Here is a 21,907-nt window from a genome sequence, read left to right as displayed (position 1 = left end):
AAAGAAGCCTAAAGAGGCACAAGTACTAAATAAAACATATAATCCTGGACCAAAAAGGAGTGGCAGAGGGGCAAAGCTTCTGCTTTCGTGTTTTGCTATTAAGAACATTATTGAGACGGGCACCTGGGTGGCTCGGTGGTTGAGTGTCTGCCTTGGGCTCAGGCTGTGATCCTGGGGTTCTGGGATCGAGTCCCACAACAGGCTCCTCGAAGGGAGCCTACTTCTCCCTCTGCCTATGTCTCTGCCTCTCTCTGTGTCTCTCATGAGTAAATAAATAAATAAATCTTAAAAAATAAAAGAACATTATTGAGACATCAGTAAAATACGAATGATATCTATCGTAGTATCGTATTAAGGTTAATTTCCTAGAATCAATGGATGGTTATTTAAGAGAGTATCTTTGTTTTTAGAAAATACACATGGAAGTATTTACGTGGGGGTAATGCCTCCAGCTTACCCTTAATGGTTCAGAAGAAAACACTGATTTGGGTATGTGCATATTGTGGGGGATCATTAAGGCAGACATGGTAAAATGTTAAATACCGGGTAATCTAAGTGAAGAATATATAGGATTTCTTGGTTTCATTCTTGCAAGAACTGGATATGTTTGAAATTATTTCAAAATGAAATGTTATCAAAAATGTAGTCACAAAAAAAAAAAGAAAAGAAAAGAAAAGAAAAATGTAGTCACAAATACACTGCAGATGCCACAGAATGTAGTGGTTAAGAGCCTAAGTTCTGGAATCATATCATTTGAATCCCATCTCCACCACTTCATGGCTGTGTGACATTAGCAAGTTACTTCACCTTAAAGTCTCAGCTTCTCCATCAGTAAAATGAGAATAAAAAATGAGAATAAAATAACATTTCAACAAATGTTAAATATGTTAATACTTGGGATGCCTGGGTGGCTCAGCTGTTGAGCATCTGCCTTTGGCTCAGGGCGTGATCCCGGAGGCCCAGGATCGAGTCCCACATCGGGCTTCCTGCATGGAGCCTGCTTCTTTCTCCCTTTGCCTGTGTCTCTGCCTATCTCTCTCTCTCTCTCTCTGTCTCATGAATAAATAAATAAAATCTTAAAAAAATTAATACTTAACATAAGTACTTCATATATAGCATACTGCCTCACACATAAAAACCAAAATGGTAGGGGTGCCTGGGTGGCACAGTCGGTTAGGCGCCTACTCTTATAGGCTCTGTCTACAAGAAACAGCTCTAGGTTTTGTAGTGTTATGATGGTGAATTCGTCCATATGACAACTTAGAAGTTGTCTAGGCATCTTACAAATTTTTTCTTACTTTTTATATCAAGGGGATTTTTAAAAAAGATTTTCTTTATTTATTCATGAGAGACACAGAGAGAGGCAGAGACACAGGCAGAGGGAGAAGCAGGCTCATGCAGGGAGCCTGATGTGGGACTTGATCCCGGGTCTCGAAGATCACGCCCTGGGCTGAAGGTGGCACTAAACCGCTGAGCCACCCAGGGATCCCTATCAAGGAGATTTCTGAAGGAAAGATAAAATTAGCCATATATTAACTTTACAGAAACCAAAAAATTAGAAGAATGGAATTAACAAAGATAAACAGAGAAACTAATAAAGTAGGGGGGAAAAGGAAGCTGAAACAAAACCACAAGCTAATTCTATTTTTAAAAAGTCAAATATTCTCCCCTCCTGAGGTCTCATGAAAATGAGTAATTTTTAAAAATATAAACCTACAACAACATATGTGGAATTATTTCTAAGTTTCTGAGTAGGGAAAGCAGATGAAAGAACTAGTCCTGACATATCACGGCAGAAACAGCTGCAGCTTCCTGCGCTCCCAAGCAGGAGGACAGTTTGTCCTGCTGCTTCCAGAGAATTGCAAGAGAAAAGAGAGAAGGTAGGAATGAGACACAGGCTTGACAAGAAAAGATTAACAATGTCTGTATTCAGACCACCCAATTCCTCCACCTTTACACACAAAACACTCACAGCTGGGCTACTGCCCAGGCAGTAAAACAAAAATTTCTGCTGTGGAGAAATGAGTGCAGAGAAGACGACTTCTCCTATTTAATTTTATGAGCTACCTACTTAGTGTTCTTTCAAAAATTCCCCTTCTTACTTAACTTGGCCAGAATCCATTTCTATTGCTTGCGACCAAAGAACACTAACAAATGTTCTTTTAGAATGGCAATTTAGCAGTATCTTTTTTGCGGAAAAAAAAAAAAAAGTTTTATTGAGATACAATTTATAGACCATAAAGTTTATCATTTAAAGTCTACAGTTCAATGGTTTTTAGTATACACAGAGAGTTGTGTAACCATCACTATAACCTAATTGGAGAACATTTTCATCATCCTCCAAAGAAACTGTGTACTCACTTGCAGTCATTTTCCATTTCCTGCACTCACCCACTCAGTCCCCTGTGCCCTCATCTCCCTCCCCCCATCCTCAGCCCTAGAAGACCACCAATCTATTGCTTGGCTCTTCATATTTGCTTCTTCTGGATATTTCATACATATGAAGTCATATGATACATGATTTTTTTTGTGACTGGCTTCTTTCACTTAGCATCATGTCTTTCAGGTTTATCCTGGTTGCAGTACATATGAGAATTTCACTCCTCTTTATTTCTGAATAACATTCCAGGTACAAATATACCACATTTTGGTTACCTAATCATCACCTGATAGGTTGTTTCCACTTTTTGCCTGTTACAGATAATGCTGCTATAACCATTCATGCACAAATTGTTGTACAAACCTATTTATTCATTTCTCTTGATTTGGTACATAGAAATGGAATTGCTCAGTCATAAGGTAACTCTGGTTAAAATTTTGAGGAACAGCCAAATAGTGCAGTGTTCTTTTAAAAATCATATATATACACACACAAAGTACATTGTACAATCCAGCAACTAGTAGAATTACTAATTGCAATAATCTTTTCTTTAGAAATTTATAAAAGATTGTTCACTATAGAACTGCTTTTAACATCAAACAATTTTTATTCATCTAACTGTTCATCAAAAAGGGAGTCTTTTAGATGAATCACAGTATATGTATACAATGGATACTATGCAACTATTAAAAGAAATTTTATTCATATCTTAGCTCAGATATCATTTCCTCCTGATACTCAGGCTATGAATGAGTTAAATAACTCTCCTATAGAATCTTGTCTGCAGCCAAATAATTGATTATATTGTATTAAAATTGACTGTTTACTAAGATATTAGGCCAAAAAATGCTTCCTGCAGGTATAAAAGCTAAAAAAGAAGGATGGACAGACCCAGCAGAGTAGAAAGAAAGGAAGAAGTAGAGGACAGGCTTAATAGGCAGTGAGGTAGTCATGAGCAGGCCAGAGGCAGAGAACAAAAGGAATTTGAAAATATTCAGTATTGGCAGAGCTTAAAATATGGTGAAGGTGGTCCCACTGATGATGATGGTAGAGGGCAGGGACTGAGGGAGAATGAAGTGCTAGAAAATGAAGCTGGTGGTTCAGTCGGTTAAGTGTCTGACTCTTGATTTCAGCTCAAGTCATGATCTCAAGGTCCTGGGACAGTCCCGCATTGGGTTCTGCGCTCAGTGCGAAATCTGCTTGAGATTCTCTCTTTTTCTGCCCTTTCCCACCATCACCCCTCTCTCTTAAAGGAGGGAGGAAGGACGGAAGGAAAGGAGGGAGGGAGGGAGGAAAGGAAGGAAGGAGGAAGGCTGGAGAACTGGAGGCCAACTCATGAAAAGATCTAGAGGTGTGTGCCAGAGTTTAGACATCCTCCTGATGATGTCACCAAAGAGCTCCTGAAGGGTGAGGAAAGAGCCTTACCACTGGACTGGACGAGGAAAAATGAGGCAGCAGACAGGTACAAGGCTGTGTGTGGTGAGGGATGATGACACGTAGCCTCAGGATCATGTACAGAGAAACTAGGAAGCAGAAATCACTTGGTGAATGGCTGTGGGAGACAGCTGAGACCAAAAGTCCCGATTAAAGTCCAGCTTAAGAACATAAATGATAGGGATGCCTCCGTGGCTCAGTGGTTGAGCATCTGCCTTTGGCTCAGGGCGTGATCCTGGAATTCCGGGATCAAGTCCTACATTGGGCTCCTCTCAAGGAGCCTGTTTCTCCCACTGCCTGTGTCTCTGCCTCTCTCTCTGTGTGTCTTATCAATAAATAAATAAAATCTTTAAAAAAATAAAAGAACATAAATGATAAAACAGGAACTCACCTAAGTGACACTGTAGGGGCAGTCATAATGCTAACTTATTTATCAACATGTTGGAGAAAGCCTGGCAAGCAGATTAAAGGAAGAAAGGGAGGGAGGGAAGGAAAGGAAAGGAAAAAAGGAAGGAAAAAAGGAAAAGAAGGAAGAAGGAAAAAAAAAAGAAAAGAGGAAAGGCTAATTATTAAAAGAAGTGACTCCCCCTCCCCCTTTCTTTTTCCATCCTCAGTCTGTGAGTATGGAATAATTACAGTAGCTTTATATCACACTCAAATTCAGCTTTGAGTATCTGGTTCCAAAGAGACAAAGAGCCATCATACTCTGAACGAATGAGCAAACAGCCTAGAGTGAGCGGGAAATGGGGAGCTAGTCTGTCAGTCTTGTTCTTTTTTCTAAATGTGAGCATTTTAGCAAGATGAGTATAAACATAAGACTTAAATGTAAGACAATTTTTGTACAATGTGACCCTTAGCAAAACTATTTCATCCAGTACTCAAGTGAAGAAACACTGGCCTGAGGAATACCAGTGCCTATGACCAGTATGACTTATGCAGCTTACACTTTCCATTATTCTTCAAATAAGAATGCTCTGAAGGGGAGTGCATGTTTGTCTCTTTACAACTTTCTGCTCTTCACCTTCCTACCCATATCCTACAGGTTTTTAAATAATTAATCCAATTAAATGTCATTTCCTTGGCTGGGGCATAAAGGAACCAAGATTCTGGCTATATGGCAAGTTTTACGGAGACATTATGCTGGGAGGATAAAAGTTAGCAATCAAAAGGAATCAATTTTCCTATACAACTTCCTCTGTCATTTCCAAGTTAAAAAGAAGAACGGCCTTAATACTTCTGATCCCAACTGCAAGCAATCTAAATGACTAAGTGGAAAAGTGCTACAGTTTATTCCTGAAGGCAAGTTTTAGCATAATCTCATATGCCTAGCAGATGCTCAATTGATACTTGTTAAATGAATATTTCTTGTTACCAAAATCAAAACTCTAGGATAATACTGCTTCTTATCAAGATATACCCTCTATAAAAATTCGAAAATACAAATAAATTACTTAAAAACAACTTACCTGCTACTGTGAGCTTGGCTGTCCTGCTGACAATGGTTCCAAGACTCTCAACAGTGGCCACACACTGATAATAACCTTCATCAGGTTTATTGTGTTTGGAATGCACCACATTGCTGATAAATAAAGACCCATCTGGGAGAAGCTGGCGTCGGTCATCTGATACTAAGTTTAAAAAAGTTCCATCTTTTTTCCATTCAATTTTTGGAGAAGGTTCAGAATATGCTGAACAGTTCAATATAACAGAAGAGCCTCTAACTGAGAGTGTATCCACTGGTTCCACCAGAAAATAAAATGGAGTGAATGTTCGAATGCTGGATCCTACAAAAATAACAAAAAGAACAAAGCTAAGTAAAACTTTCTTCTTCTATTTCTGTAAGAAAATATCATTTGAATAAAAATTATTGTTAAATAATTATGCTCTTTGGATACGATATATAAGAAGTCATTTCACTATGAGGGTCTAATAAATAAAATTTATTTTACTAGGAAATAAAAATATGACCCATTTAGAAGAAGAGGAGAAAAAAGACCCTGCCAGATGAGATAATCCAACCTTATTAGATTTATGAATATCTAATAAAAGTTTTATTTCAAACTCTACAATTGGATTTATAAATATTTAAAATTATTTTATTCAAAGCGAAATATTCTATGATTCAGAAAGGAAGCAAAAAATTGAAATGATTCTTTGTTATTATTATTAAGGTATGTTTGTTGGCTATATTTCTTTCATAAATTCACCATACATATACTTTATCCATTTTTCTAGTGGATTACTCATCCTATTGATTTAGCAATCTTTGGGCATAGCTATTATGATTTGCAAATATTCCTTTTTCCACTTTGACTTTATTTTTGTCATAAGAAAACAAACTTTACTTAAAATTAAATCTGTTAAAAGGATTTTTATTCTAAGATTATAAAAAAAATTTTAGCCTTGTTTTATGCTAGTACGTTTGTGATTTAATTTTCTACATTTAATCTTCATCTAGAATTCATTTTTTTTTTAAGTAGGGAACTCACAACCCTGAGGTCAAGGCCTGGGCTGAGATCAAGAGTCAGATGCTTAACCAACAGAGCCACTCAGGCGCCCCTGAATTAGTTTTGATGTAAAGAGCAGAGGAGGAAAAAAAAAAAAAAAAAAAGAGCAGAGGAGGGATCAGTTTAATTTTTCTTAGTTCCTTGAACATGAGAAGAACATAATTTTTGTTTCATTTGCTATAAGTCTTATATTTTAAGCCAAAGAAAACTTTCCAACTTTAAGCTTTACCTCTTTTCTTCAAAAAGAGTACTGACCAACTCCCTTGCAATCAGACTATAATCAATTCTAATCAGATTTCTTCATGTGAGCAATTAGGGAGGCTTAGTCCAATAAATGAAACCAAGACTGTTTTAAAATGTACCTACACATCCCTTTATCTATAGTTTATATTGTGAATTTAAGGATGACACTAGCTCTTTATTACATAATGAAAGAATGGTTCTAAGTAAATATGAAACATACTGGCAGAGGAAAGAAAATAATACTCACTTGTTTTAAGCTTTTCTAACACTTACAATGCTAATCAAATTCCAAACAGACTAATCTTCCTCCCTCAAACACCACGACGTGGGTTCCATCTCTACTTGATGGTTATGAAATTGATTCTTTAGGCCTTATTAAAACTCTTGAGAATGAGCTTAGGAATTTTTCAGAAGTAACCTGCAGTGATTTGCTTCTTATTACTGTAAAAAATGTTACATTGATACTAAAGTAAAATAAATAAAAATATCAACTCCAGGGCAGTACAAAGTGATAGCTAAACTAAGATAAATTACTTTTATACCATTCCTGTGTAACACTAAATCTTTATTATACCACCCAAACTAAACAATTCAGGAACTTAAGAGATAAAATGTATTAGATTGGCAGTAAAAATATACAGATTAACAAATTAAAATAAGTATAAATAACTACTAATAAACAAATTTCATTTTAAAATTTGGACAAAATTTTTGCCATTTAAAAAATAATTACACAAATGTAAATGTTTCACAGCTTAACATTCTATCTTGCTTTCGGTTTCATTTTAAAAGCCCATATCAGCCAACTTGAGAGTATATGCCTGCAAAGAATGTCTGAATATCAAGGCCCTTCAAAATATTACCATAAATATGCACTCTGTATTACTTAGAATACAGCATTCCTTAAATATTTATGTATATCATCTTTGTATTTTTTTCCCTCAGTAAACATACAGTGACCTAAGGTACTATTCCTTCACTTAAAATCCCTCAAAGGCTTGACACTGCCCTTTATAAAGGAATCTAAATAAACTCCCTAACTGGACTTCTAGGCTGTGTGCCCTGGCCTCTGCCCACTGTCCAGCCTTCCCCCAGCATCACCTCCCCCCCACCCTCTAAGGCTTACTGCACCTGTCACCCCCACAGCTCCTGCCCTCTTCACACAAGCTAGTCCCACCATCATCCCTCTCCAATGAACCTTGAGTCTTCCTTCAAGCCCAGTTTAAATACTGCTTTCTCAGAAATACTGTCTGTCCCTGGTGCCCAGATGAGATTACTTAGTTTCAACTTGTTACAAGCAGGCATGGCATACAGTACCTACACAGAACTTCAAATGTTCTTAATTTTAAATATTTGTAATCACTTGTTTGTTAAGGACAGAAGTTCCCAAAGTTTCTTGGTTCCTGGTGCCCTTATTTTTTTAGTTATTTTTTTTCATGAATTCCCTCAGCTAAAAGAAATACCTAACAGTTCGGTTTCATGTAATAGGTTCAGACAAATGAATCAATATTTATGTCCCAAGTTAGTATTTCCTATTAAAAAAAATCATACACGTAAGTTGAAAACTATTTTAACTTTTAAACAACCACAATTAGTTATTATGGGATGTGTACACCAACTAGACACTGCATGAGTTCTCAAACTTTGAAATCAAATTGGATACTGCCATCTTCATTTCCTGTTCCACACTGACTTGTGCATGGTACTTGGTATTTATCCCAGCAAACACCGAAACCCAATTCCATAAACATCACAGCACTAAAATGAAGGTAGCATAATCAAACGTTGAAACTGTAAACTACCCGCATCACTTGCCATCAGGGAAATACAAACCAAAACCACAATGAGATCCCACCTCACATCAGTGAGAATGGGGAAAATTAGCAAGACAGGAAACAACAAATGTTGGAGAGGATGTGGAGAAAGGGGAACCCTCTTGCACTGTTGGTGGGAATGAGAACTGGTGCAGACACTCTGGAAAACTATGTAGAGGTTCCTCAAAGAGTTAAAAATAGATCTGCCCTACGACCCAGCAATTGCACTGCTGGAGATTTACCCCAAAGGTACGGATGCAGTGAAACGCCAGGACACCTGCACCCCAATGTTTATAGCAGCAATGTCCACAATAGCCAAACTGTGGAAAGAGCCTCGGTGTCTACTGAAAGATGAATGGATAAAGAAGATGTGGTCTATGCACACAACGGAATATTCCTCAGCCATTAGAAATGACGAATACATGCCATTAGAAATGATCGAACTCCAATAAAAAAAAAATAAACCAAAAAATAAAAATAAATAAAAAAGAAACTGTAAACTACCTTGACCTAGAAGTTTGCACTGTGTCCAACAGATGTCGCTGCATTTCCTTAGAAAGTTTTTTTTTTTTTTTTTTTTTTTAATTGGAGTTCAATTTGCCAACATATAGCAGAACACCCAGTGCTCATCCCGTCGTAGACAATTTAAAATACCCCTCGGAGTTCTGCGAGGTGCCCTGGGGTATCTGAGGATAGTTTGGCACTTAGAAGCTTACAATCTTTCTATAGTATTATCATTCACCATGTCCCCAATGTCCATTTACCACAATGGATGGTATTAATCTTTAGGTGATACAACCAACCAACTTCTAAAAACTTCCACTGCTTGAAGTATTAACAAAACCACAGGTTCCATTCCAATATTAGTCAATTAGTATCACTCTCTTCTATGGTAAGATTAATAAACAGGGTTTTGTAAGTTTTGATAAGTCATTAAAAAGTTATATAGAAAAGCAAAGAAAGCCAAGAAGAGGCAAAACAATTTAGAAGAACAAAGTAAAGGGACTGCAGTCATCAGTTTTCAGTATTTATTAAGCCACTATGGCTCTGGAAGCAGGGATAAACAGAGCCACATAACAGGCTAGAGAGCCACAAAACAAACAAATAAATAAATATTTGGAAACTTAATATGCAACAGAGATGGCATTTGATATCAACTGGGGAAAAGAATGAACTACTCAATAAATGTTTCTAGGACAACTGGTTATCAACATGAGGGAAAAATAAGAAGCCTACTTATAACATGTGATAACAATAAACACTTAACATGTTTCTATGTATAAGACTGCTCTAAACACTCTCTACATACTAACTACTCAATCTCCACTACTATCTTATGAGATAGGTACTATTATTATCCTCATTTTAGAGGAGAAAACTAAAGCATAGAAATGTTAAATAGCTTGTCCAAGATCACACAAGTAGTAAATAATAGAACCTGAATAGAATAATAGACTCTGGTCTGGATGTTAAGCACACTACACTATAATGCCACTCATACACATATAGAAAAAATACATTTCAAACCAACGAAAAAACTTTGTAAAAGAATTTTAGGGGGCGCCTGGGTGGCTCAGCTGGTTAAGGGTCTGCTTTCAGCTAAGGTCATGATCTCAAAGTCCTGGGATAGAGCCCACATCTGGCTCCCTGCTCAGCAGAGTCTGCTTTTCCCTCTCTCTCTCTGCCCCTCTACCCCTGCTCCCCCACCACTTGTGTGCATGCAGGCTCTCTCTCACTCACTGTCTCTCTCAAATAAATAAATCTTTTTTTTAAAATTTAGGAAAATACAAGAATAACTCTGGAGTCAAGCAATGTTTTCAATCAAAATAGAGAACTTCAAAGTTAGAAAAGATAGATATACTTCACTTCATTGCATTTAAATTTTAAAAATTTCATGGCAGGGATCCCTGGGTGGCGCACCGGTTTGGCGCCTGCCTTTGGCCCAGGGCGCGATCCTGGAGACCTGGGATCGAATCCCACATCGGGCTCCCAGTGCATGGAGCCTGCTTCTCCCTCTGCCTGAGTCTCTGCCTCTCTCTCTCTCTTTCTCTGTGACTATCATAAATAAATAAAAATTAAAAAAAAAATTTCATGGCAAATATAACAAAGAAAAATATGACAAGACTGAGAGGAAATATATTACACATAACAAATAATTTTAAGCCATGTCACTCAATAAAAAAATGGATGAGGCCGTGTTTCAATAAATATTTATAAAAACAAGCAGCAGGATGGATTTGATCCATTGACTATACTTTACTGACTTCTGCCTTAAAATATTTAGCCAGTAAAAAATAAGTGAGTCCCATTTCAGCTGATTTGGAATGAATTCTGGGAAAATGAACAATGCAGACATATATAAATAATAAAATGTCATATGCATATGACGGTACGAGCACTGAGAAAATAGGAAAGCTAACCCAGGTTGTTACCACTGATTTACTGGGAGGAAGTACAAGAGTGAGTGGGTAAAGATCTTCACACACATAGAAATTAATTTCATAATAAAAATCAACTTGTGTGTATAATCCCTTTATAAATACTATATGAATATGTGGTAGGTGTGGGTGATGTGCACACTTGTGTGAATACCTAAAGGGGTAGGTTTTTCAAAAACCATTAAAATGCAGATTATCTCAGGGTGGTGAGATTTCAGTTGACTTTTAATTTTCTCTTTCGCCTTTGCTATTGTGTGAATACTTACATAAAACACAATACTATTCAAGCAGAAATAAAGCTATTTTCATACATAGTCTGCACAAGAGTGGGGGCAACATGAAAAGTCTGGGGCATATTCACATATCAACACTCAAAAATTGCTAAAATATATATACTGTTAAATAAAAAATATTCAAGTGCAAAATGCATGTAGTATGACCTTACTTACATAAAAATATATACGTAAATGAATATATGTGTATATGTATATATTTAAATGCAAATATCATTAAATTACTGGGTGGCGGGATCCCTGGGTGGCGCAGCGGTTTGGTGCCTGCCTTTGGCCCAGGGCGCGATCCTGGAGACCCGGGATCAAATCCCACATCAGGCTCCCAGTGCATGGAGCCTGCTTCTCCCTCTACCTATGTCTCTGCCTCTCTCTCTCTCTCACTGTGTGCTTATCATAAATAAATAAAATAAAATAAAATAAATTAAAAAAAATTACTGGGTGGCTCAGTAGGTTAAGTCTGACTCCTGATTTTGGCTTAGGTTATGATCTCAGGATGGTAGGACTGAGTCCCACATCAGGCTCCACGCTCAGCAGGGAGTATGCTTGAGATTCTCCCCCTCTGCACTCCCTCCCTGCTCATACGTGTGCTTTCTCTAAAATAAATAAATAGGGCAGCCCGGGTGGCTCAGCGGTTTAGTGCCGTCTTCAGCCCAGGGTGTGGTCCTGGACACCCGGGATCGAGTCCCATGTCAGGCTCCCTGCATGGAGCCTGCTTCTCCCTCTGCCTGGGTCTCTGCCTCTGTGTGTGTGTGTGTGTGTGTGTGTGTGTGTGTGTGTGTATCATGGGTAAATAAATAAAATCTTTAAAAACATTAAAATAAATAAAATCTTAAAAATAAAAATAATGTAGGGAAAAAGCTAAAAGAATAAACATAGTTTAACAGTGTTTTCTCCCAGGGAAAGTAGTGGGATTCAGCTACTGATGGGAGAGCATACAGGGGGGAAGACTTTTTATTCCACGGATTTCTGTACTGCTTACTTATTAAAATATGAACAATTGCTGATGCATCCTTCTTGTCATCTTTTTCCTTTTTAATAACAAAATAACTTTTTGTTGCTGGTAATAAGTAATCCTTTCTTGGGAACAGGAGTTTTTGGGTTTTTTTTAAAGATCTATCACCAAAAAAAGAAAAAAAGAAAAAATAAAGATCTATCACCATTTCTTTTTTTTTAATTGATTTTTATTTAAATTTTAGTTAACATACAGTGCAATATTGGTTCCAGGAGCAGAATTCAGTGATTCATCACTTAAAACACCCAGTGCTCAGATCTATCACCGTTTCTTTAACTATTTTTCCTTTGTCACAGTAGAAGCGTAACAGACACTCACTCCTTAGCTGACTTTGTATAAAAACTGGCCTATAATTCCCACCAGGGTCCTAATTCCCTATTCACTTAAGTTTGCTTAATTTGAGTTTACTATGACCACAGTCACGATACACATTATTCTGATGATCTTGTCTGATCTCTCCTACATTTTGCAGTCTCTGCAAATTTCTCACTTTTTAATGGAATAGCTCTCACTTCTTGATAGACTATTCCTCACTTTTTGATAAAATACTTCACACTTCTTGATAGAATTCTATCTTATGAAAGGAAAATATCCACAGGGAACTTATTTCAGTTGTAATTCCCCCCCCCCCAAATATCAACAAATCATATCACTTACATACCAGCATGGCCAATAATCCTAAATTTTATCGTGCCCAGAGCAAAAAAATTACATACAGTATTTGAATACTGGAAGAAATAAAATGAAACCTATCTTTTTGCCCACAGAGGTTCAAAGTTTGACAGCAGCAGAAATGCAGGACAGAAAGATAAGAGAGCCTTTTTACAAACCTACAAATGTAAGCATTCTGTACATAATGTCATTCAACCTATGAAAACTGTGTTTTCTTTATAAACTAAGATACTAATGTCAAAGGACTTCATACCTCTTTTATTCCTTAATAACATTACTTTTGACCATAGTATCCATCCAGTCAGTCTGTAAATCCTACATTTCATACTTCCTGATCCTTTGGTATCTATTCTCACCATATAATTTAGTTTCTCTTGCTTCAAGTTCTCAATCTTAAACCAAAAAGTCTAAAAATTAGAAAGTTCAAATAATACTGTATTCAAAGGACTCAATAAAATAAATATATTCACATTATTGATTACAAACAAGCAATACTTAGGAGTTAAATGTTTTCCACCCTGCTTTGCTACATAACAATTAGTGCTCCCAGCTCCAGAGCTCAGCCCCTCTCTGCCCTGCAGAGCTAATTTCTCCAAAGACTAAATCTACAGGACACGGAACTCCTTCCCTGGTATTTCAAGTAAGGCATGTGGTTAGCTGTTTATATTACATGGATGGTTTTACTCGCCTGATATACTTACGCTTTGAAAAACTGTGATGGTATGGGTAGATCATAAAACAGCAGATGTCAACTTCTAACCAAAGCTAGACCTGAAATTCTTTTACAGGCCACTAATATCCTATTAGGGAAATGTAATCGGATTACTCTAATTTATAGCACCTACTTTCCCAAACATTCTCCCAAAATGAAAACTGAGTTTATTCATGAAACATCTGTTATTATAAGAGTGCTTTCCTTTTCTTCAATTTTCAGCCTTCCTCCTCTCCCCCCAACCCACAAAAAAACAGCCAGAGTGGAAAACTCTTTTGTAAAAGGAAGTCAAGCAGACATGATTAATTCTAGCTCTGCTATTCTAGTTAATTTCTCTCTGTATCTAAAATTCTCTCCCTTATAAAACAGGAAAAACAATGCCCTCCTTTCAAGGAAATCTCTGTGAAGACAGGTATAAAGCACCTAACCTCACTGCTTGGCAGATAAGCCCTCAATGAAAAGTGACTATTCAGAGTTCAAAAGCCTACAATATTTTCTCCCAAACTAATATGTAGCACCTTAGTTTTCACCAGTCACATTTTAGAAACTGCTATGCAAAATATGGATCTTATTTTTTTTTTTACTTTTAATCACATTTTGACCATTACATATAAAATAACAGTAAAAGTGTTCTTAAAACTCAAATCTATACATCTTTCTCCTCTGCCTAATTTTTCAACAGCTCCCCCATTACAGTGAATGTAAAATCCAATTCATCACCATGGCAATCAAAAAGCACTGCACAATCTGGTCCCTGACTCTTTACAACCTAATCTCACATCATGCTCCTTCCAACTCAGTAAACTCTGGTCACATTCTTCAATTTCTTGAACAAGCTACATTCTTTCCCATATTAAATAAAGCCTTTGCATTTGTGGTACCCCCTCCCTGAACACTTACTCTGCACCCACCCTTCCATCCAGAGCTAGCTTCCTCTCATCTTCCACGTTTCAACCACCTGTCACTTCGAAAGAGGTCTTCTCTGACAACTATCTGTGTGAAGGTCCATGGCTCCTAATCCCACCCTTTCTATGCTCTTCCCAGCCATTCACTTTCTCTGTTTTTAAGGCCTGTCTCCCCTGGTAAAAGGCTAGACTTCATGAGAGTATTCAAGTAATCCCTGTTTTGCTATTGCTACTTGCTATTTGTACCTTGGTTTCTGTGTCTTGTTTGTATCCTTTTCAGGATCCTAAGGTTGGAAAGGTGAAGGCAAGCTGGGCCAGTATGTAATGATGTATGAGTATTCTTAGTGACTTCGTATTCCATCAAATCTCCAATCATTTCTAAAATCAACCTCAGACTCAAAAATTTAACATTCAATAACTTCAAATCTGTCTTTTGTAAAAATGTTTTAATATCACTTTTTAAAGTGTCAAAGTATTAATATTTTATAATAACTTCTATATAATTGGCAAGAAGACTAAGTGCAATCTGATAACCTGCAAATAATACCACCAACGTTCTGAACAGTTACATGGAAATTCTCTAAGACAATTCTAAGAAAAGTTATGTTAATAACAGTCTTAGTTTAACATGCCAACGATATTAGCAATATTTATATTTCAGCTCAAAATCTGTGTATTTTTCATTCTGCTAGATAAGAAAAATGTAAGAATTTTCACATTAATTGTACAGAACCTTTAATGAAAATATCTTATGAGCAACTTTTTGTTAGTTGTAGCCAGAAGATTTTCCTAAGACATTTTATACAGTACTTGCTGCAGAGTATTTTAAATTTCTGAAACAAAGTATTTTTCAGTTCTACTTTTCCATAGCATACTAATGAAAATATGCGCTCAATTATAATATATTGTGAAAAGCAGCTTGCAAGGGTGCCTAGGTGGCTCAGGTGGTTGGCATACAATTTTTGGTTTCAGCCAGAGTGATGATTTCGTGGGTCATGGGATCGAGGCTCCACTCCCCCACACTGGGCTCCCAGCTCAGTGGGAAGTCTATTTGAAGAGTCACTCCCTCTGCCCCTCCTCCTCCTGCTCGCACTCTCTCTCTCTCAATAAATAAATAGATCTTTAAAAAAAAAAGTAACTTGCAAGTATAATCCAAATATCTGAACTGTGATATTGTTTTATACTTTAATATTTCTTTGATTATTAAGTAGTGTCATATTCTTCTACCATTTTGAATATAGTACTTTACTAGCATTCTGAGTACAAAATGTTTTTGTTTTATTTTTTAAGATTTTATTTATTTGAGAAAGAGAGAGCGAGCACAGAAGGAGAGGGAGAGGGAGAAGCAGCCAGTCGCAGGGCTCCATCTCACAACTCTGAGACCATGACCTAAGCCAAAGGCAGATGCTTAACCCACTGAGCCACCCAAGTGCCCCACAAAATGTTTTATCACAGTAAGTTATCAAATTATTTTTAAAAAGGATATCTCCTTTGCAGGTCTTCATTGAATACTTTTCAATTATCTACACCTACCTTGACCTAATATGAAAACGGATACTTAACTATTTTAAAACACATTCTAGAGGCAGCTGAGTGGCACAGTTGGTTGAGCATCCAACTCTTGATTTCAGCTCAGGTAATGATCTCAGGGTTGTGAGATGGAGCTCCAAGACGGGCTTCCCACTGGGTGTGGAGCCTGCTTAAGATTCTCTCTCTCCCCCTCTCTCTCTCCCACCTCCGCTCTCTCAAAAAAAAAAAAAAAAAAACCCACATTCTAAAAAACTCTAATACAACCACACTTATGAATATACAAGACTGCCTCTCCTACACATGCTAATATACCATCTTACTATTACACAGACTTTTGTAGTAAAGAGGTATTTGTGGGTCAACTTTTTAATAACCCAATCTACTGTAGCTCTCAAACTTTTTTTTTTAAGATTTTACTTATTTATTCATGATAGACAGAGAGAAAGAGAGAGAGAGAGAGGCAGAGACACAGGCAGAGGGAGAAGGAATCTCCATGCAGGGAGCCTGATATGGGACTTGATCCTGGGTCTCCAGGATCACACCCTGGGCTGAAGGTAGCGCTAAACCTCTGAGCTACCCGGGCTACCCCTTTTGTGAGATTTTTAAATCATAAGGACAAATCCTTTATTAACTCATTAACATCTGCAGAGCCATTCATTTCAATGAATTATGGCAACAGGAGGAGAGAACACTTGAAATCAAAACTGTCCTGGAAAATCTAGTTTATGTTATTGGTTTACAAAGTCAGCACAGCAGAGATAAAGCAAGAGACTGAGGGCTAGAAACAATAAGATATAAAACAGCAAAAGATCCAAGATCTAGTCCTAGCCTAATAAAATACAAGGATACTTCTTTTAATTAATTAATTAATTAATTTGAGAGAGAGTGAGCACGCATATGCACAGGAGAGAGGCAGAGAGGGAGAGACAGTCTTAAGCAGACTCCATGCTGAGTGTGCAGCCCAATGTGGGGCTCCATCTCACAAACCTGAGATCACAACCTGAGCTGAAATCAAGAGTCAGACGCTTAACTGACTGTGCCACCCAGGTGGCCCAAAATACAAGGATTCTTCTAAGACAGAATGGGAATCAGAGAATGAAGCCTAAAGGTATAATAATTATAATAGTTAACATTCACTGAACAGTTACTACTAGTTTTAGTGCTTTACCTGTGTAAGTCTTACAACCCTAGTGGTAGGTGTTATCCTCACTTACGGCAAAAAAACCCTGAGCCACAAAGAGAACAAATAATTTGCCCAAAGTCATGAAGCTAGCTATGGAGAAGGTAAGATCTGAAAGAAATCAATTTGGCTCCCTTGTGCCAAGACCATAACCATTAAACCTGCACTGTTCAATACAGTAGTCACTTTAGTGACATGTGGCTATTGAGAATTTGAAAAGTGACTAATCTAAACTAAGATTTTCTTTATGTATAAGAAACACACTGGATTTTAAAAGCCTTAGTGAGTGTGCATACACACAAAGAATATTAAATATCTTGTTAGGGACACCTGAGTGGCTCAGCGGTTGAGTGTCTGCCTTCGGCTCGGGGTGTGATCCTGGGATCTGGGATCAAGTTCCGCAACCAGCTCCCTGCGAGGAGCTTGCTTCTCCCTCTACCTATGTCTCTGCCTCTCTCTGTGTCATGAATAATTAAATAAATCTTTTAAAAAATCTCCATAATTACTTTAATACTGATTATATCTTAAAATATTTTGGAAATAGTTATTTAAATGAAATGTATTATTAAAATTAAGTCTACCTGTTTTGTTTTTACTTTCCTAATGTGATACGTGGAAATTTTAAAATTATGTATGTGGTTTGCATTATATTTCTCCTGGACACATGCTACCCTTCATTCATTTGCTTTAAAACAAATGTGTGTGTGTGTGTTTTTTGTTTTTTTTTTTTTGAAGATTTATTCACTTGCTTTAGAAAGAGAGAGCGAGCACGCATGGGGGTCAGGAGTGGAAGGGGAGAGGAAGAGAATCTCAAGCAGATTCCCCACTATGTGCAGAGCTGGACACAGGGCTCAATCTCACAATCCATGATATTGTGACCTGAGCCGAAATCACCAGACACTTAATTGACTGAGCTACCCAGGAGCCCCAAACAAGTTCCTTCTAAAGAAAAAACGTTGCATTATTTCTGCAAAGGGTAAAAGATTATGAATCATGACCGCAGATGTAAAGGATCAAAGCAAAGCTCTTTTCACTGTCAAATATAAACAAGTGGTCTACCATCTAAACAGGAAAAATTAAAGTATTTTAAGCAACTACTGGCACCGTCTAACACCTACTCCAAAATGTCTATTTGGAAACTAAACTTCTTAGAAACTTTTAATAAAAAATTAAAGAAATAATTTTTAATTGATGAATTGGGTAAAAGATTTAGGCAAAAAGGACAGTTACACAAGTCTAGAGTGTCAACCACAAATTACTTGTTAATCACAAAGTAGAAAATGTACCTTCATAATGGACAGCAATCTAGAGGTCACCACCTTAACTAAGTGATCAAGTTCAGTATTAGCAGTAGTGAGAAACCTGACATCATGCATGTTCTGATGGGATGCAGTAAGAAACATTGCAATATTCTTGCTAAAAGCATTTCATCTAAAGCTAGGCATGAGGGCAGCTCAGGTGGCTCAGTGGTTTAGCACCTGCCTTCGGCCCAGGGTGTGATCTTGGAGTTCCAGGATGGAGTCCCACGTCGGGCTCCCTGCATGGAGCCTGCTTCTCCCTCTGCCTGTGTCTCTGCCTCTCTCTCTCTCTCTCTCTCAAGAATAAATAAATAAAATCTTTTAAAAAATAGTAAATTTAGGCATGAGGAAATAACTATCGAAATCTGAAACTTAAAACATTCTATAAGACAACTGCCTGGGCTCTACTAAAAGAAGTCAGTGTCATGAAAAACAAAGGCAAGAGGATTGTTCTAGATGAAAAGAGACTAAAGAGACAAAAACAATGCAATAAGTAAGTGAACTTTTATGCTGCCTTGGGCTACAAAAAATAGAAAATAATTGAGTTAATTTAAATTTTGAATATGTTAAACAATATTATTGAATTAACTTTAATTTTCATAGATGTGATTAATGGTAATGTTATGTAGGAAAATACCCTTATTTCTTGATACTTTTGCAGTATTAAAATAGAGAGAGAAAAACACTGTATTAGGTTATTGATTATCTAAGCAATTATAATATGCCAGAAACTATGTAATACATAGCATATACTCTTAGGCATCAGAATGCAAAAATATTCAGAGAGGTGGAATTAATTAAATAACCCAGAAGAGTTATAATTTAAGAAAAAATAATCTCTTTGGCCCAAATGAACCAGTGGCCATTTGTTTGGTTTAGTTTTTCCATTGATCCTTTAAGCTACTTGACATCATACCAATAAATTCCTTTTTTGCTTCAGTTAATCACAATCTGTGATGTTTACAAAAAAATACTTAAATGAAAGCCTTGGTATATAAGATTTTTAAATGAATTTACTATCATGTTTTCATATAATTGGTTAAAAATTAATAAAGTAACAGCATTTTAAGGAAAGTATTCCACATAGTCTACCAATTTCAGATAACCTACTGATTATTAAATCTATATTTTAGCTATTTGAGGAGAAATTTTTCTGATTTCAGGATCTAGGTCTTGACCTTTATTATGACTTAATAATTTATATTTGTTATTATTTAAAATATTTGGCTATTTCATTTTTCTAGTTTTGAAGTTAAACATTACTTCTCACTACTATTTATAAAGTGTACTTATAATAGCCTTTGTTTACCTAGCTTTGTTCAGGGAAACTAGATAAAATAAAAACAAAATTAGGTAAAGTAAAAGGCTCTGAATAATAACCTAATTACCACAGCTTACTCTAACCAAAAAAGGTGTATTAAATTTTTAGAGAGCAAAGTTTCAAGCTTAAGTCAGTAACAATGACATCAAAGATTTATGGACTTCAAGGGTTTGTTAAAATAATTTATACATTAATATTTCAAAAAAATTACTAAGGATCCACTATACATAAGAACAAAATTCTTTATTTCTCACTTCACCCTAATCCACTCCCATCCCCATAATACAAGCTTGATGAGAGCAGGAATCTTGCCTGGCATCTATAGTGGGTACTCAATAAATATTGTTGAATGAATGAAGGATGCTACGTACTTAAATTATAACAGTAAGACAGTAGTACCTACTCTCAGAGTGCTGACAATGGAAACACATAATGATATAATCATGGCTCATACAAACACAATAACAACAACATGGTGGAAGCCATGACAGAGTGTGTACAAGGGCAGAGAAAGAAGTGAAGAGCCCTAGAGAGTCAGAGAGGACATTCATGTAAAACATGATTATTAACATGAAACCTAAGGGATGAATAGGAGCCCAGCCAGTAAAGAGCAGAATGCATCATCAATGGAACAGCAGGTGCAAAAGCCTAGAAACAAGGCTTTTGTGGAAAAAATATGGTGGAAGGGGCAAAAATATCTAAAGAAATTCAGAAGTGAGTAGGCAAGGAGAGATTGTAAGGATTTTTACATGCTAAGAAGTTAGTAAGTTTGGCAAAGGCTTTAAGATAAGAAGTGAAGATCACATTTACTTCTAATTAGAAGTACAGTGCTTGCTGCACAATGGAGATTTGTTTGAGAAGGCTAGAGAGAAGGAAACCAGTTAGGAAGCCACTATAGCCATCTTGGTTGAAACCCGATGAAGTACTATTTAGGAAAAGTAGCAACAGTAACTAAGAGATGGAAAGATCTGAAGAATCTTTAGGGTCAAATCAATAAACCCTGGAGAATGATTAAATGTGGAAGTGAGAGTGAGTAAATGTAGAGTAAGGGCAGTGGAGGAGTCAAGGGTGACTGAGGAGTTTCTGGCTTGGACAATGGCTGAATGGAGGTGCCAGTCACTGAGGACACAGCTGGGAAGATCAGGGTGTCTGCTATAAATGTGGAGAATTTAAGGTGTTTATGGAACACAGGTGTGGATGACATACAAGCTTGGAACTTTGTAGAGATTCATGTTGAATTCATGAATTCCATTCATGATACATGTTGAAACTGAAGTTGCAAGAGAAAATGAGATATAATAAGAAATGTAAAATCTGAAGAGAGTCAAGGACCACATTCTGCAAAACACTAACATTTAAGGGAAAGGCAGGGGGAAAAAGCAAGCCTACAAAAGTCACATAGGTCAGAGGACAAGAGAGCAGACATCCCAGAAGCCGAAAGGAAAAAAAAGAAAAGAAGAAAAGAAAAGAAAAGAAAAGAAAAGAAAAGAAAAGAAAAGAAAAGAAAAGAAAAGAAAAGAAAAGGAAAAGGAAAAGGAAAAGGAAAGGAAGAAAAGAAAAGAAAAGAAAAGAAAAGAAAAGAAAAGAAAAGAAAGAAAAGAAAAGAAAAGAAAAGAAAAGAATGAGGATGCAAAATAGATCTGCCCTACGACCCAGCAATTGCACTGCTGGGGATTTACCCCAAAGATACAGATGCTGTGAAACACCGGGACACCTGCACCCCGATGTTTATAGCAGCAATGTCCACAATAGCCAAACTGTGGAAGGAGCCTCGGTGTCCATTGAAAGATGAATGGATAAAGAAGATGTGGTCTATGTATACAATGGAATATTCCTCAGCCATTAGAAACAACAAATACCCACCATTTGCTTCAACGTGGATGGACCTGGAGGGTATTATGCTGAGTGAAATAAGTCAACCGGAGAAGGACAAACATTATATGGTCTCATTCATTTGGGGAATATAAAAAATAGTGAAAGGGAATAAAGGGGAAAGGAGAAAAAATGAGTGGGAAATATCAGAAAGGGAGACAGAACATGAGAGACTCCTAACTCTGGGAAACGAACTAGGGGTGGTGGAAGGGGAGGTGGGCAGGGGGTGGGGGTGACTGGGTGACGGGCACCAAGGGGGGCACTTGATGGGATGAGCACTGGGTGTTATTCTATAT

The 21,907-nt window shown here is 36.9% G+C and overlaps 1 protein-coding gene across 6 annotated transcripts in view; it reads right to left on the bottom strand.

Annotated features, from left to right (window-relative positions):
- The window catches only part of NEO1 (neogenin 1), a 235,935-nt gene that overhangs the window by 162,809 nt on the left and 51,219 nt on the right, over positions 1-21,907 (bottom strand). For all 6 annotated transcript variants that reach the window (XM_025472233.3, XM_025472235.3, XM_025472234.3 and 3 more), the window contains exon 2: positions 5,281-5,598. In XM_025472233.3, coding sequence (XP_025328018.1) covers positions 5,281-5,598 — 318 coding nt within the window. The remainder of the gene's footprint in view (positions 1-5,280; positions 5,599-21,907) is intronic.

Source organism: Canis lupus, chromosome 30 (assembly GCF_003254725.2).
Source record: "Canis lupus dingo isolate Sandy chromosome 30, ASM325472v2, whole genome shotgun sequence".
Lineage (NCBI taxonomy): Eukaryota > Metazoa > Chordata > Mammalia > Carnivora > Canidae > Canis > Canis lupus.
This window is presented reverse-complemented; position numbering and strand designations above follow the sequence as displayed.